Raw genomic sequence first — 15,897 nt, forward strand, 5'->3', positions numbered from 1 at the left:
AAACAGAATTTCCGGAGGATGAGGCCCAGAAATCAGGATTTTAAAAAGATTCCCCGGTGATTCTAATATGCAGCCAAGGTTGAGAACCACTGCTCTAAAGTTTCTAATGCCATGGCTCTTAATTGAGGTATCTTATTAGAATCACCTGCAGAGCTTTTTAAGGCAGGCTCAGTGCTTTATCCCCAGCTATTGTGTTTGGGTTAGTCTGGAGTAGGAATTAGACTTCAGTACAACTGTACATGGAAAGTTTTATAATAGTCAGAAATAAAAGCCACTATTCCAGGATAAAATTATTTTTGCAAACATTCTTTCTCTAGGTTACACCTTCACAATCATATGAAAGTACCATTAAAATGTTTAAATCATTGTATAAAACCTTTTATCAAGTGGCAGTTTGATTATCTCTGCTTTTACCTTTTTATTTATAGCCATGAGTGAGTATCTCAAAAAAGCTGTACACATTTCTCTGCCAACTTTCCTGTCTCCTTGCCTTAATTAATAATAAAGTCACAGAGGTAGGAACCACAGAGAAAATATCTAAGACTATTTTTTTTCCACAGAAATAAATGTCTTACTCCTTTAGATCCTTTTTTTTTTTTTTTTTTTTTTTTTTAAGATTCTTACAGCCTGAGACAATGAAAAGCTATGTATTCCAGGACATTGTTCTGTCTACCCTAGGTCTGAGAGTCATCTAACATACAATAGATTTTTTTTCAATAAATAAAAATCAAAGATACTGAATATCAAGCTAACTTTGAGTTAAACAAATGTAAATACTGATACAAAGCTGTTCTAGTTTACTTAGTTTGAGCTAATCCAGAGTTAATAAAATCTAGTAAGTAAAGAAGATTTTTGTAGTCTCAAATAATGCTAACCCCATTGTAGTACAAATACCACCTTGATAACATATAAAGCATTTTAATATGTAGCACTCATATTTTTGGCTCTAGTATTTGTAAATATAATAAAATGATAAATTATTTTTCTGCAACCTCTCTCACATCTTAAAACTTCTACCAAAAATTCTCAAATGTAACTTCTAAGATCTTTCTGTATGCATAAGAAACTTTGGCTGTTCCACATATAGAGAAAATAAAATTGATAATCAAAGAAACTATGAGCAAAGGCTGCATAAAAAGCCTAGCCAATAAATTGCAAAGTGGGTTGTACTAGGAAATGTTTTTAGTAACTTTGTGATGGATTGGCTTTATTGACCTGAGATAAAATCCGGTTATTTTGCCTTCAAATAATCAAAGGTCTATTATTATGAAAACAAGTTGGAATAAACCTATTATGTACTAGTATATAAGTTTAATATATCTGAATTTGTTTCATTTCATAAACTTGGAAAATTTATTCCTTTATTTCAATCAGTATATTTGTAAAATCTGCCATCAATATATATGTTGAAAGTTCTAGAAGGGGGTATGAAGAAAGGGCTTTGAGTTTAAAGTCATACTTGAAGTACTACCAGCATCATCTAATAACTAGTTATCCGACTTTGGGTACCTCTCCCACCTTCTCGGAGCCTGTGGTTCCTCAACTATAAAATGGAACTAATTTAGTATCTGCTTTATTACTGCATAGAATCAAAATAATATAGTGTAGGGCAGATTTCTCAAAATGTGGTCCTTGGATGCCCTGACTGGTTTGGCTCAGTGGATAGAGCATCGGCCTGCGGACTGAAGGGTCCCGGGTTCGATTCCAGTCAAGGGCATGTGCCTTGGTTGCGGGCACATCCCAGGTGAGGGGTTTGCAGGAGGCAGCTGATTGATGTTTCTCTCTCATCGATGTTTCTGACTCTCTATCCTTCTCCCTTCCTCTCTGTAAAAAATCAATAAAATATATATTTTTTTAAAAAATGTGGTCCTTGGAGGTTCCTGAAACCCTTTCAGTGGGTCTACAAGGATCTCTCTTTTGCAAGGCCAAATTCTCTTCATATATGTGAACCAAAACATGGCAACAGATTGAAAGGAGAAGCATAGAAAAGAACCCAGCTATATTTTTTAAAGCCTGGTATTAAAGAAGATTGTAAAATAGCCCTAGCCGGTTTACCTCAGTGGATAGAGCATTGGCCTGTGGACTGAAGGGTCCCAGGTTTGATTTCCGTCAAGCTCATATGCCTGGTTGCAGGCTTGATCCCCAGTAGGGGGCGTGCAGAAGGCAGCCGATCAATGATTCTCTCTCATCATTGATGTTTCTATCTCTCCCTCTCCCTTCCTCTCTGAAATCAATAAAGATATATTTAAAAAATAAAAAAATAGAAAAGAGGATTGTAAAATATAAAACAATGCCACCCTTCTCACTTTAAAAAATGTTTTAGAAAAGAAAATGTATTGTTTATGTTATATCATGGGTTTATTGTTATTAATAAATTTTAAAATTCTCACCTTTAATTTTTCGTATAGTAACTGTTGATAAAGAACCCACATAAACAACAGCTCTTCCCAGTCTGTAATACTTTTCTTAAGGGTGTAAATGGATGCTTGGCCGGTGTGGCTCAGTGGTTGAGTGTGGACCCGTGTACTAAGAGGTCTCCAGTTCAATTCTGATCAGAGCACATGCCTCGGTTGTGATCGATGTTTCTCTCTCTCTCTCCCTTCCTCTCTCTCTCTCAAAAAAAATTTATATATATATATATACATATATATATATACATATATATATACACACATATATACACATATATGTATATATATATATAAACCATATTGTTTAAATATAGTTTTATTGATTTCAGAGAGGAAGGGAGAGGGAAAGAGATATAGAAACAATGATGAGAGAATCATTGATCAGCTGCCTCCTTCATGCTCCCTCCTGGCATGTGTCCTTAACCAGAATCGAACCCAGGATCCTTCAGTACACAGGCCAAGGCTCTATCCACTGAGCCAAACCAGCTGCTAGGGATATATATATAATTTTTTTAAGTGTAAATGGATTTTGAGACCAGAACTTTTTAGAACTGCTGATCAAGGGTAATAGCTGAATAGTTTCTATTAAGGTTGAGATTTATAAAAGTTTATAGTTTTACTGAGATAAAAACTATAAACTTGAAAAAAAAAGTCTTGAAAACTACCAGATGTCATCCACAAGTGACAAAATGCCCGCAGAAACTGGAATGAAGACTATACTTGGAAGAAGGGAACAGCAGTGGATAAATTTCCATTTTTTGGGTTTTATCCTGAGAGAAGGCCCAGTTGGTGACATGAGGGGATGGCTAAAACTGGGATAATAACCGGTAATCTTATTGGCTTGAAGAAAGGAGGACAGAGTTCAGAGTGACCACACAGCTGGAAAGTAAGCAGGAAAACCTTAGAAAGGATGAGTGAAAGGGCTGAATACTGCATATAAACTCAGCTCAAATCTCTAGCCAACCCCTAAACTTACACATGTGTTGAACAGCCTTTAAACAGCATCCCTAACACTGAAATACCTGAACCATAGGGAGACAGAACTTGGAGTTTAAGTCCAGCCTAGTTAATTGTCTGCAAAAACAAAAACATCAGTACTCTTTGGAAGACTATTATAGAATCTAAAGTCTTTAGTAATCACAGTGTGGTTACTAAAGGGCAGTGGTTCTCAACCTTCCTAATGCCGCCACCCTTTAATACAGTTCCTCATGTTGTGGTGACCCCCAACCATAAAATTATTTTCGTTGCTACTTCATAACTGTAATTTTGCTACTGTTATTAATTGTAATGTAAATATCTGATATGCAGGATGTATTTAGGTGACCCCTGTGAAAGGGTTGTTTGACCCCCAAAGGGGTCGCGACCCACAGGTTGAGAACCGCTGGTCTAGGCTATTACCAAAAATGAATACACATATAAGAAACAGGAACTTATCGCCCTAATTAATGGAGATTAACCCCAAGATGACCCAGAGGTTGGATTTGGCAGAGAAGATCTAGAGCAGCTATTATAACTATGCTTATGGATGTAAAGCAAAATTAGGTAGTAATGTGTGAACAAATAAAAAATCTCAACAGAGAAATAGAAAGTAACAGATGAAAATTTTTGACCTGAAAATACACTGAAAGGTTAAAGTCAGTGGTGCATGGGCAGGCTAAATAGCTCAGACGGTGAATAAAGAAAAATTGAATTTATTTAAGGAAAAGGGGTTGCAGGATGGGGATATCCAAAGGGAAGGGCTACACAGCACTGAGCCAGAGGGTATTGAGTCTATTATGGCAGCAAAAATACTTGAGTGGGAAAAGGAAGGGCAAAAAAGAAGCACCAGGAGAGCCTAGACCGGGCTGCTTTGGCTCTCTGGGAAGTCAGAGAAAAGGGGGCCTTAGAAATAGGCCCAGGGGATTAACCCAGGATGAGCTGCCCATTGTTCCAGGTTGCTAGTCTCAGGGGGTTCCTTAGAGTTTGGGGGAAGGAGAGGAAGAAGGGAATGGCACTGGATGCTCCTTGGAGGGGGAGGGAGCACTGGATCCTTTGTCCTGAGCATCTCTCTCTTTCAGGTGGAAATCCTAGGGGAGGTCCCAGGGAAAGGTCTGAATGGAATATTCATCAGCTTTCCAGGTGTGCTCTTTCCAGGTCGTGGTCTCCAGTGATTGGTTGGTGCCAGGGCAGGGTCATTAGTCAATGTGGCTGGTCCTGAGGCAGCCACTGTGTCACTTGTCTGGTTTTGCTGATCTTCTGGGCCTGGAGCTGAAATACAACTGAGGCCTAGATGTTATCTTTTTTTCTTAATTTTTAATTTTTTTATATTGATTTCAGAGAGAGAGAGAGAGAGAGAGAGAGAGAAACATCAATGATGAGAGAGGATCATTGATCAGCTGCCTCCTGCACGCCCCCTACTTGGGATCGAGCCTGCAACCCGGGCATGTGCCCTTGACCAGAATCAAACCTGGGACCCTTCAGTCCGCAGGCCGATGCTCAAATGCTCAATCCACTGAGCCAAACCGGCTAAGGCTAGATGTTATCTTTAGGGAGGAAAAGATCAAGGGTCCAAACCACATGACCAGTGATACACTAGGGGAGGATAGGTTACCCTGGGGGCAAGGTTCTTGTTTTCCTAGTTTTGCCCCTTGATAGGCATCCAGGGCTCTCTGCCCTGTAAGTTTCTGTACCTGGCCCATAGTCCTTGCTCTGCTCATGTCTGATAATATATACTATCTGCAATAAAAAAATTCACTGAATGGATTTAATAGGTAAGAAATGACAAAGTGAGTGAACTTGAAAATAGAAATTATCTGAAGCAGAAAGAAATAAATATATGTGAAAGTTCTTTATAAACTTCAATGCCCTATGTTAGCATTAAGGAATTATTATTCTAGGTTCCTTTCAAGGCCTAAACTTAACCTCTTCCCTTTGCATGTGGACTGACTTCTAATTTGTAAATCAATGACATCTAAAAGAATACTTTTGAATACTCTCTCCTCACATTGACCATTTCCTCTCCACTGTCAGAAAAAGAAACCCCTCTTTTCTCCATGGCTAACTGCTATGCTTATACTTTAGATTGCATTCCTTCTGGCTCCTCGAGGTGCCACCCCCTCTTTAGCCTGAAAGTTATCTTCAATCTGCAGCAACCTCAATGACCTATCTTATTTGTACCTACCCCTTATGGCTGCTGCTTTCCAGTATAACCTTGCAGTCAGATATTTTGCTTTTGCTGTTTTCCCAAATTGTTTTCATAGGTCACCAGAAACCTTTTGGTCACACACTTGGGGGTGTTGTGACAGGCTTCATCCCGGTGTTACTCTGCAGCATTTTCCGTCATTGCCACCTCCTCTTGCCAAGGTTCTCACCTTTCCCTCACCTCCCTTATCCTCCCCCAATGACAGTGTATTCTCTTATTTTCCTCTCCCCCTTATTGTATCTTTTCTTTGTTGTTCAAGGATTTATTCTTACCTTATTTTCTCTTCGTTTACGCGATAGTCCCATTTACTCCAGCAGCTTCAGCCTTGTCATTTTAGAGGACCTCCTCTCCCTCTCCAGCCCTGCTCTCTCTAGAGCCTCAGACCAGCATGTCGTCCCTACTCTGATCACTAAACACGTGTACTCGGATGTCCTAAGTGAACACTTGAACTCAGTGTGTCCAAAGTGAAACTTGACTCTTACCAAGCCAGTTTCTGTGTCTCTTTGGCATTCCGAGACCCTGCCTTTATATCAACTCCTGCACATGGCAGTTACTCTGCAAATATGACCTGAAGGAATGAACAGTCTTCCAATTACCCAAGCTGAATTCTGAGACTCACCTTTGGCTTGATCTCTGGAGCTGACCACATCCAATCTGCTGCCAAGTCACGTCAGTTCTACGTCTGGTGGATCGTATTCTTTCCTTCATTTACACCATTACTTGGATATTGCAGTAGGCTCCTTGTTCTTTCACTTACTAATTTTTTAAAATATTACTTGAATATTGCAGTAGGCTCCATGCCTTTCACTTACTAATTTTTTAAAATATATTCCAACTAAACTGACTAGTCTTGACTCAGAAGCCAAATGATGGTGGTGGTGATGATGATGAGTGCTATTTATTGAACACTTCCTATGGGACCACATTTCTAAGTGCTTATATGCATCATCTTAACAACCTGTGAGGTAGATACCATAATTACCCATATTTATAACTGAAATGGAGGACTAGAGAGTTGTGTTTTGTGAAGACCACACAACTAAGTGACAGAGCAAGAATTTTAATCCAAGTTGTCTGATTCCAGAGGTCAGGCTTTAACTACTACACTGTTCTCCCTCACAGAAAACATCTTAACAGACACCACTGGAGTACCTTTTAGTTTATATTCTGTGAGCTAGCTGATCCCATCTTGTTATTTACTTCCTTTTGTGCCCTGACTGGGATCTACCTACTTTTGTTTGTTTTTTTCTGTGCCAAACTGAATTCATCAGTTATCTATATATTTATATCCCTCCCTGTAATTCTACGCATTCTCTTTTTTCTGCCTATTCGTCTAAATCCAGTTCAAATGGCTTATTTTCCTTTGTGTTTCCTGTTATTTATTCTCCCTCACATAACTTGTTCCCCGAACTGCTCTATGGCACTTGTCATTTCATGTTGTAATTACTATGTTTTATCTCCCCTGTTAGCTTATAATCTTCTTGATTTCAGCATCTATGTATTTTTTTCTGTCCCTATGCCTTGTGCAATGCATGCTTTCAAATATTTTTCTTTATTAAATTTCTCTTCAATAAATATTTTTTCAATAAGTGAATTTTACTGTTACTCATACACCATTAACCACAATATTTTTTTATATGTGGCTTTTTAGTGTGCCATTTTCATTTCCATATGGTTCAGTAGTTCATTCTATTAATATACTGTGTGTGTGTGTGTGTGTGTAGAGAACTGGTGAAAATGTTTATGATCTGGGGGGATTTTTTGGAGATAATTTATAAGGCTAGTTTAAGGTACTTCAATTTGACCCATTTCAGAGAATCTAAAATCCCCAGTAGGGGACATGCAGGAGGCAGCCGATCAATGATTCTCTCTCATCATTGATGTTCCTCTTTCTCTCTCTCTCTCCCCCCTTCCTCTCTGAAATCAATCAATGAAAATATATATATATATTTTTTTTAAATGAAGGTAAGTTCTTGTTGGAGCATCATCCTGTACACCAAACAGTCTGGGTTTGATTCCTGGTCAAGGTACATACCCACATTGCAGGTTCAATCCCCAGTCCGAGTGGGTGTGGGAGGCAACCAATTGATGTTTCTCTCTCTCTCTCTCTCTCTCTCTCAAAATATAAATTAAAATTTTAATTAATTAAAAAAAACATATCCTCGGGTGAGGATTTAAAAATTTTTTAAAAATAAAATAATGCAAAATAAAAAATGAAGGCCTGGAGTGGGGTGAGGGTAGGGTGGAAGGGTCAAAAAGGGAGAAAATGAGAGACATCTGTAATACTTTCAACAATAAAATAAAAATTTTAAAAATAATAAAATTTAAAATTAGGGGAAAGGGATTACATGTAGGTACAGTGGGGCCTTGACTTACGAGGTTAATTCGTTCCGTGATGGAGCTCATAACTCAAATTACTCGTATGTCAAATCATTTTTCACCATTCCAATGAATTGAATGCTGGCTGATGTTGTGGTGTTCACTGCGCCAACTAGCGGTGGGGTATCTGAAGCTGGCTCGTAACCCGAATTTTAGCTCGCAACTCAAAGCAAAAAATCGGCCGAGAGACAGCTCGTATCTCGAAAAACTCGTTAGTCTCGTTAGTCGGGACACTCGTAAGTCAAGGCCACACTATATATATTTATGATATAAAATTTGCATAAAAGGTTTTGTTTTAAGTTTAAACAGTACGGTTCCCCCCACCCTTAACTCCCTGCTCCCTCGTTTCCCTCCCAGGAGCAAACATTTTACTCCAAATATTGCTGAGACTTCCCGGGGCCCCTTGCTGTCTAATCTCGACTATTCACTCAGCTCCTCTGGTTTGTGTGTCATGTTCTCTGGGAGGTAGAGAGGGAGGACATTTGAGTCCTGGAACCCATTGCCTGAGTTTGAATCCCCTGCTCTGCCACTCACTAGCAATGACCTTGGGTAAATTAACTCTCTGTGCTGATTCAGTTTCTTCATATGTAAGATTCATTGAGTAGTCCCTTTCTCATTGAGTTGAACTGAGAATTAGTGAAATATTGCTTGTCACATAGGAAGCTCTATATAATGTTAGCTATTTTTATTACATTATCAGTCACTCAGCTGTCTGCTGCTCAAGCTATTGCCAATGCCCAGATAGCTAACCACACAGTCTAATCACTCACTTGCTTATCCCTTGGACTCTCTGGCTAGGAAGGAAACTTCAGTCTCTGTTTAGGTCTGCTTTTTTAGAGGAGGTTCTCCCAGCCCCCCAGTGGTGCCTTCTATACCATAGCTGCCTTCTCCCTAAAGCACCAGGGTTCTCTGAACAGTGGGTGGAGAAGGTGGTCAAGCATAGCCTCCCACCTCTCTGGAGCCACAGCATTCTTGAATGCCCTGGTGCTCACACTAGACTTCCCTGCCAGAATTCTTTTGCATGTTCTTCCTCATGCATGATTTTTCCCTGAGACTAGTGCACCCATCCGGCATTCTACTTCCATCAGGACTCTCCGTACTTATATGTGTCTGAATCCAGTTAAGATCAGGGTTTAGGTTCTTTCCCATGAGACTCCCAGGCCTCCTGTAAATCAGGGGATGTGGCTTGACATCTATTTTAAGGGCTCCTGACCTTACTGTGACTGATAAGTTTCCCAAACATTGTATGATAGTTAGGGCACCAGTGTCCCCTACGCACACCGAGGACCCCTAGGAGCAGACACCTCTAGCCCAGCCAGGACACACTGTTACGTTATTAATATTTATAGCTAACATTTGAAGAGCATTTCAGTTACACAGTGCTTTTCACCTAACTTCTCTTAGCTCTGAGGCAAGGATCAATATCCCATTCCCATTTGTCCGGTGAAGAAAACTGAGGACTAAAAACACTGTGGTTGCATAGATAAAAGAGGACAGGCCTGCCTTCTGCTCCTGTGTCACTCATACCAGGCTACCTTCTTACCAGACGAAGAAAAGCCATAAATGTTTATGGTTTCAGCAGAGTTGGTACCGATTGTCATATTAGGAGGATTTAGTGTTAGCTAAGTTTGGGGTGAAATTAATAGAAAATTGTTGACCAGTATGCTGTACAGCTGAAACTAATACAAAATCACACACACACACACACACACACACACACACGAGTGAGAGAGAAGAAAGGATAGAGAGAGATATCAATTTGTTGCTGCACTTATTTATGATTCATTAGTTGATTCTTGTATGCCCTGACTGGGGAATCCAACTGGCAACCTTGGTGTATCAGGACGACACTAACCAACTGAACTACTCAGCCAGGGCGATATAAAATAATATGGAATATAAACTGTAATTAAAAATAAAAGAAAATTGTTGCCCTAGCTGGGTGGCTCAGTTGGTTGGAGCATTATCCAATACACCAAAAGGTTGCTGGTTTAGTCCCAGGTCAGAGCACGTACCTAGGTTATGGGTTCCATCCCTGGCTTGGGTGTGTTTGGGAGGCAACTGATCGATGTTTCTTTCTCACATTGATATTTGTCTCTCCCTCTTTTCCTCCCTTTCTAAAATCAATATCCTCAATGAGGATTAAAATAAAGAAAATTATTGAATAATTTTACTTAAATGTAGGTCTCCTTGTACTCAGGCTTATGTGAACTGTAGCCAATTTTGTAATTAAAATCTTTATATTCTCCTTTTTCTTAGAGCCACAATGGACACAGCTAGCCATAGCCTTGTCCTTCTGCAGCAGCTGAACATGCAACGAGAATTTGGTTTTCTGTGTGATTGCACAGTTGCTATTGGAGATGTTTACTTCAAAGCCCACAGAGCAGTGCTTGCTGCTTTTTCTAACTATTTCAAGATGATATTTATTCACCAAACAAGGTAAGGATGTGCTTTTGTAAATCTGAAGAGTTTTAATACTGTGGTATGTCTAAACCTTATTATAACATCATTTGGGGGATTCTTGTTATGGGGTCACATAAGAAAAAAAATTGTTATATATTTTTTATATATCAGTAATTAAATGCAATGTGAAGGATTCATATTGGAAGATAAGAATAAAAACAATAATAGCTCAAATTTATTGAAGGGTTATTTTATACAAGCACTAAGTATTTACCTGATGTAAATTATACTATTGTCCATACTATTTTAGAGAAAGGAAATCAAGGCTCAGTTGTTAAGTAACTTGCCCATCCAGGATTATACAGCTACTAAGGCTAATAAGTTAGACTCAAACGTAGATCTGTGCTGTTAAAGGTCTGTGCTCTTAATCACTAAGTTGTTGATTTGTATTCCATAACACTTTCATATCAAGGTTTCGATGTCATAATTCTACTCACCTTATATTCCATATTACAGTTCAAAGGTCATTTGTTTCAAATATTTTTTCTAAAAGCTTTTTTGAATTTAGCTTACCCCAATAGAATAGGTACGTAGGCAGAGGGCTGGGAAGTGGTGGTCACATTCTGAGCTCTTGGTAAAGAATAGCTTTATTTTATCCTACGTTGAAAGTGGTAGAACAGTCTATGATTTTTTAAAAAGACCTTACATGAAATACTTAGGATTCCAGCCTGAATTATACATTTTTAATTTTATTTATTTGTTTTTTGAAAGTTAATTTTCTCATTTTTTTAAATCCTCACCTGAGGATATGTGTTGTTTTTTAAATTGATTTTTAGAGAGAGAGATAGAAAGAGAGAGAGAAGCATCAATGTAAGAGAGAAACATCAATCAGTTGCTTCCCGTTTGTGCCCCGATCTGGAATCAAACCCACAACCTCTTGGTGTATGGGATGATGCTCCAAGCAACTGAGCTACCTGGCCAGAGTTCAATTATACATTTATTTAAATTGTTCATTCATTCAACTATTGATTGAGCACTTACATGTTAGGCACCGTACCAGACCCCAGCAACAATATAAGTTATACTCCTTGCCCTTGAGAAATTTATAGTCTAACTAGAGGCCCGGTGCATGAAATTCATGCAAGGGGGTGGTGGGGGGGAAGGAGTCCCTCAGCCTGGCCTGCATCCTCTCCAATCCAGGACCCCTCAGGGGATGTCCACTGGCTCCTAACTGCTCACCTGCCTGCCTGCCTGATCACCCCTAACTGCTCCCCTGCCAGCCTGATTGCCCCTAACCACCTCTGCCTCGGCCCCCACCACCATGGCTTTATCCAGAAGGATGACTGGAAGATGTCCCATTGACCTGGTCTAATTAGCATATTACCCTTTTATTAGTATAGATAGAAGAGTAATGAATGTAAAGAAAATAATTGCTGTGTAATTGCTCTCTCTGTACCTCAGTTTCCTTCTCTGTAAAAACACTAGAATAACGTACCTACCCATGGTGTTGATAAAATAAATGGACTAATAAAATTAAAATGGTTAGAACAAGAGCTTTGCACTGTTAGTGTTATTAATAATCTACACTAATAAAAGAGAAACATGGTAATTGGCGTACGACCGCTACCTTTCCCATTGGCTAATCAGCATATCCTTATGCAAATTAACTGTCAGCCAAGATGGCGGCCGGCAGCCAGGCAGCTGGAAGCAAGCAGGGAGGCTCACTTGCTCCAGTGACTGCAGACGCCAACGTTCCCCGCCTAACTTGCCGGCCTCTGAGTTGCAACTCTAAGCAACTATGTACTATGTTGCAAATGTAGTAGCTAAACAAAACCCCCGGAAACCAGCTTTTAGCCTGCCAGGATCTCAGAGCTGAAGTTATACATTGTTTCGATTATAGAACGGCAAACAAACCAGATACGAAGCCTCAGAGCTAGAGCCAGAGCTAAAGCTGGCCCAGAATAAAATAAAAAAAAAGAGAAAAAAAAGGAGCGGTTGGGAGCTTCAGTCAACAACCGCCAGCCTGAAAGCAGCCCTCAGCCCCTCACCCAGACTGGCCAGGCACCCCAGTGGGGACCCCCACCCTGAAGGGGGTGTGACCAGCGGCAAACAGCAATCATCCCCTCATCCAGGCTGGCCAGGCACCCCAGTGGGGACCCCCACCCTGAAGGGGGTGTGACCAGCTGCAAACAGCCATCATCCCCTCATCCAGGCTGGCCAGGCACCCCAGTGGGGACCCCCACCCTGAAGGGGGTGTGACCAGCTGCAAACAGCCATCATCCCCTCATCCAGGCTGGCCAGGCACCCCAGTGGGGACCCCCACCCTGAAGGGGGTGTGACCAGCTGCAAACAGCCATCATCCCCTCATCCAGGCTGGCCAGGCACCCCAGTGGGGACCCCCACCCTGAAGGGGGTGTGACCAGCTGCAAACAGCCATCATCCCCTCATCCAGGCTGGCCAGGCACCCCAGTGGGGACCCCCACCCTGAAGGGGGTGTGACCAGCTGCAAACAGCCATCATCCCCTCATCCAGGCTGGCCAGGCACCCCAGTGGGGACCCCCACCCTGAAGGGGGTGTGACCAGCTGCAAACAGCCATCATCCCCTCATCCAGGCTGGCCAGGCACCCCAGTGGGGACCCCCACCCTGAAGGGGGTGTGACCAGCTGCAAACAGCCATCATCCCCTCATCCAGGCTGGCCAGGCACCCCAGTGGGGACCCCCACCCTGAAGGGGGTGTGACCAGCTGCAAACAGCCATCATCCCCTCATCCAGGCTGGCCAGGCACCCCAGTGGGGACCCCCACCCTGAAGGGGGTGTGACCAGCTGCAAACAGCCATCATCCCCTCATCCAGGCTGGCCAGGCACCCCAGTGGGGACCCCCACCCTGAAGGGGGTGTGACCAGCTGCAAACAGCCATCATCCCCTCATCCAGGCTGGCCAGGCACCCCAGTGGGGACCCCCACCCTGAAGGGGGTGTGACCAGCTGCAAACAGCCATCATCCCCTCATCCAGGCTGGCCAGGCACCCCAGTGGGGACCCCCACCCTGAAGGGGGTGTGACCAGCTGCAAACAGCCATCATCCCCTCATCCAGGCTGGCCAGGCACCCCAGTGGGGACCCCCACCCTGAAGGGGGTGTGACCAGCTGCAAACAGCCATCATCCCCTCATCCAGGCTGGCCAGGCACCCCAGTGGGGACCCCCACCCTGAAGGGGGTGTGACCAGCTGCAAACAGCCATCATCCCCTCATCCAGGCTGGCCAGGCACCCCAGTGGGGACCCCCACCCTGAAGGGGGTGTGACCAGCTGCAAACAGCCATCATCCCCTCATCCAGGCTGGCCAGGCACCCCAGTGGGGACCCCCACCCTGAAGGGGGTGTGACCAGCTGCAAACAGCCATCATCCCCTCATCCAGGCTGGCCAGGCACCCCAGTGGGGACCCCCACCCTGAAGGGGGTGTGACCAGCTGCAAACAGCCATCATCCCCTCATCCAGGCTGGCCAGGCACCCCAGTGGGGACCCCCACCCTGAAGGGGGTGTGACCAGCTGCAAACAGCCATCATCCCCTCATCCAGGCTGGCCAGGCACCCCAGTGGGGACCCCCACCCTGAAGGGGGTGTGACCAGCTGCAAACAGCCATCATCCCCTCATCCAGGCTGGCCAGGCACCCCAGTGGGGACCCCCACCCTGAAGGGGGTGTGACCAGCTGCAAACAGCCATCATCCCCTCATCCAGGCTGGCCAGGCACCCCAGTGGGGACCCCCACCCTGAAGGGGGTGTGACCAGCTGCAAACAGCCATCATCCCCTCATCCAGGCTGGCCAGGCACCCCAGTGGGGACCCCCACCCTGAAGGGGGTGTGACCAGCTGCAAACAGCCATCATCCCCTCATCCAGGCTGGCCAGGCACCCCAGTGGGGACCCCCACCCTGAAGGGGGTGTGACCAGCTGCAAACAGCCATCATCCCCTCATCCAGGCTGGCCAGGCACCCCAGTGGGGACCCCCACCCTGAAGGGGGTGTGACCAGCTGCAAACAGCCATCATCCCCTCATCCAGGCTGGCCAGGCACCCCAGTGGGGACCCCCACCCTGAAGGGGGTGTGACCAGCTGCAAACAGCCATCATCCCCTCATCCAGGCTGGCCAGGCACCCCAGTGGGGACCCCCACCCTGAAGGGGGTGTGACCAGCTGCAAACAGCCATCATCCCCTCATCCAGGCTGGCCAGGCACCCCAGTGGGGACCCCCACCCTGAAGGGGGTGTGAGTTAATGTAATAAGTCTATAATAGAAGTGTTGCACAAGGTAAAGTGGAGTGTCAGCAGCCCTATTTTGAGAAGATTGGAACAGGTTTTACTGGTACAGAGGCCCTAGATTTTAAAGGATCAGGAGTTGTTCTATAGATGTTGTAGAAGAATGCAAGAAAGTTTATTGAAGGTAGAGGAAAACATGCATGAAAAATGCAGATATGAACCAGTCTAGATCAGAATGATTGGAATGTATGGCACAAAGTGGCGAGGAGGTTAGAGTCGGGGACAAGTAATGGGTAGCCTTTTCTGCCATGCCAAAGAGTTTCCTCTCTGTGTCGATGCAGAAACTAGATTAGAAACACTACCTTCACATCAGTCTAATTTGAGAGCTATGGGTTGGCTCACCTCTTGTACCTGTTGTGTACCAGGTACCTTGCTAAAGTAAATCCAGGAGATACAAAGGTGGCAGCCTACTGTGTGTTATCTCTTGAGCAGTGAAAATCCTCAGCTAACAGAGCTCTGTGCTGATATAGAAAACACCTGCCACAGACTGTGAAGTGAGTGGTTCAAAGCTAAGAGTGAAGCCCAGAGGGAATCCCAAGATCTCAGGACTAAAGAAATGGATTGTCAGCATACTGACACCAGTGCTTTCTGATGCACTCACACAGACTTTTGCTTCAAGGGAGTCCATGAACGGATTCCACTGTTCCTTGACATCCAACACTTCCCTCAGGTTGTCTTTATCCTAATTTTTCAGGGTGTTTCCTGATTTCTTGTTACACGGTTATTTCCATCTGTTATCTGAATTCTAGATTCATATGTAAAAAATTGGCTTGGGACTTATTTTAAAGCTTTTCAAAGTTATCCCTGTATTCACTTGTGATTTAAAGAATAGATATATTAATATAGTTTGGAAGACAAAATAAGGTTAGCATAACGTAAATTCTAAATATTACCAATTTCAATATACTCTTTAAATTTTTAAAAATATTTTCATTGTGATAAAATATATATAACATAAAATTTGTCATTTAACCATTTTTAATTGTACAATTCAGTGGCATTAATTACATTCACAATGTTGTGCAACCATCACCACTGTTTATTTCTAAGGCCTTTCATCACCCCAGAAACTATATCTTTTATTTATTTATTTTTTTATTTCTTAAAGTATTACAAAGAGTATTATAACATAAATGTCATTTAACCATTTTTAATTGTACAATTCAGTGGCATTAATTACATTCACAATGTTGTGCAACCATCACCACTGTTTATTAT

The 15,897-nt window shown here is 42.9% G+C and overlaps 1 protein-coding gene across 1 annotated transcript in view; it reads left to right on the plus strand.

The window, feature by feature from the left end:
* ZBTB25 (zinc finger and BTB domain containing 25) overlaps nt 1–15,897 on the plus strand; it is a 26,539-nt gene that overhangs the window by 4,615 nt on the left and 6,027 nt on the right. The window contains exon 2 of the mRNA XM_005874032.2: nt 10,231–10,410. Within this exon, the coding sequence (XP_005874094.1) occupies nt 10,238–10,410 (173 nt within the window). The 5' untranslated portion in view covers nt 10,231–10,237. The remainder of the gene's footprint in view (nt 1–10,230; nt 10,411–15,897) is intronic.

The sequence above is a fragment of the Myotis brandtii genome, unplaced genomic scaffold (assembly GCF_000412655.1).
Source record: "Myotis brandtii unplaced genomic scaffold, ASM41265v1 scaffold423, whole genome shotgun sequence".
Classification (NCBI taxonomy): Eukaryota; Metazoa; Chordata; class Mammalia; order Chiroptera; family Vespertilionidae; genus Myotis; species Myotis brandtii.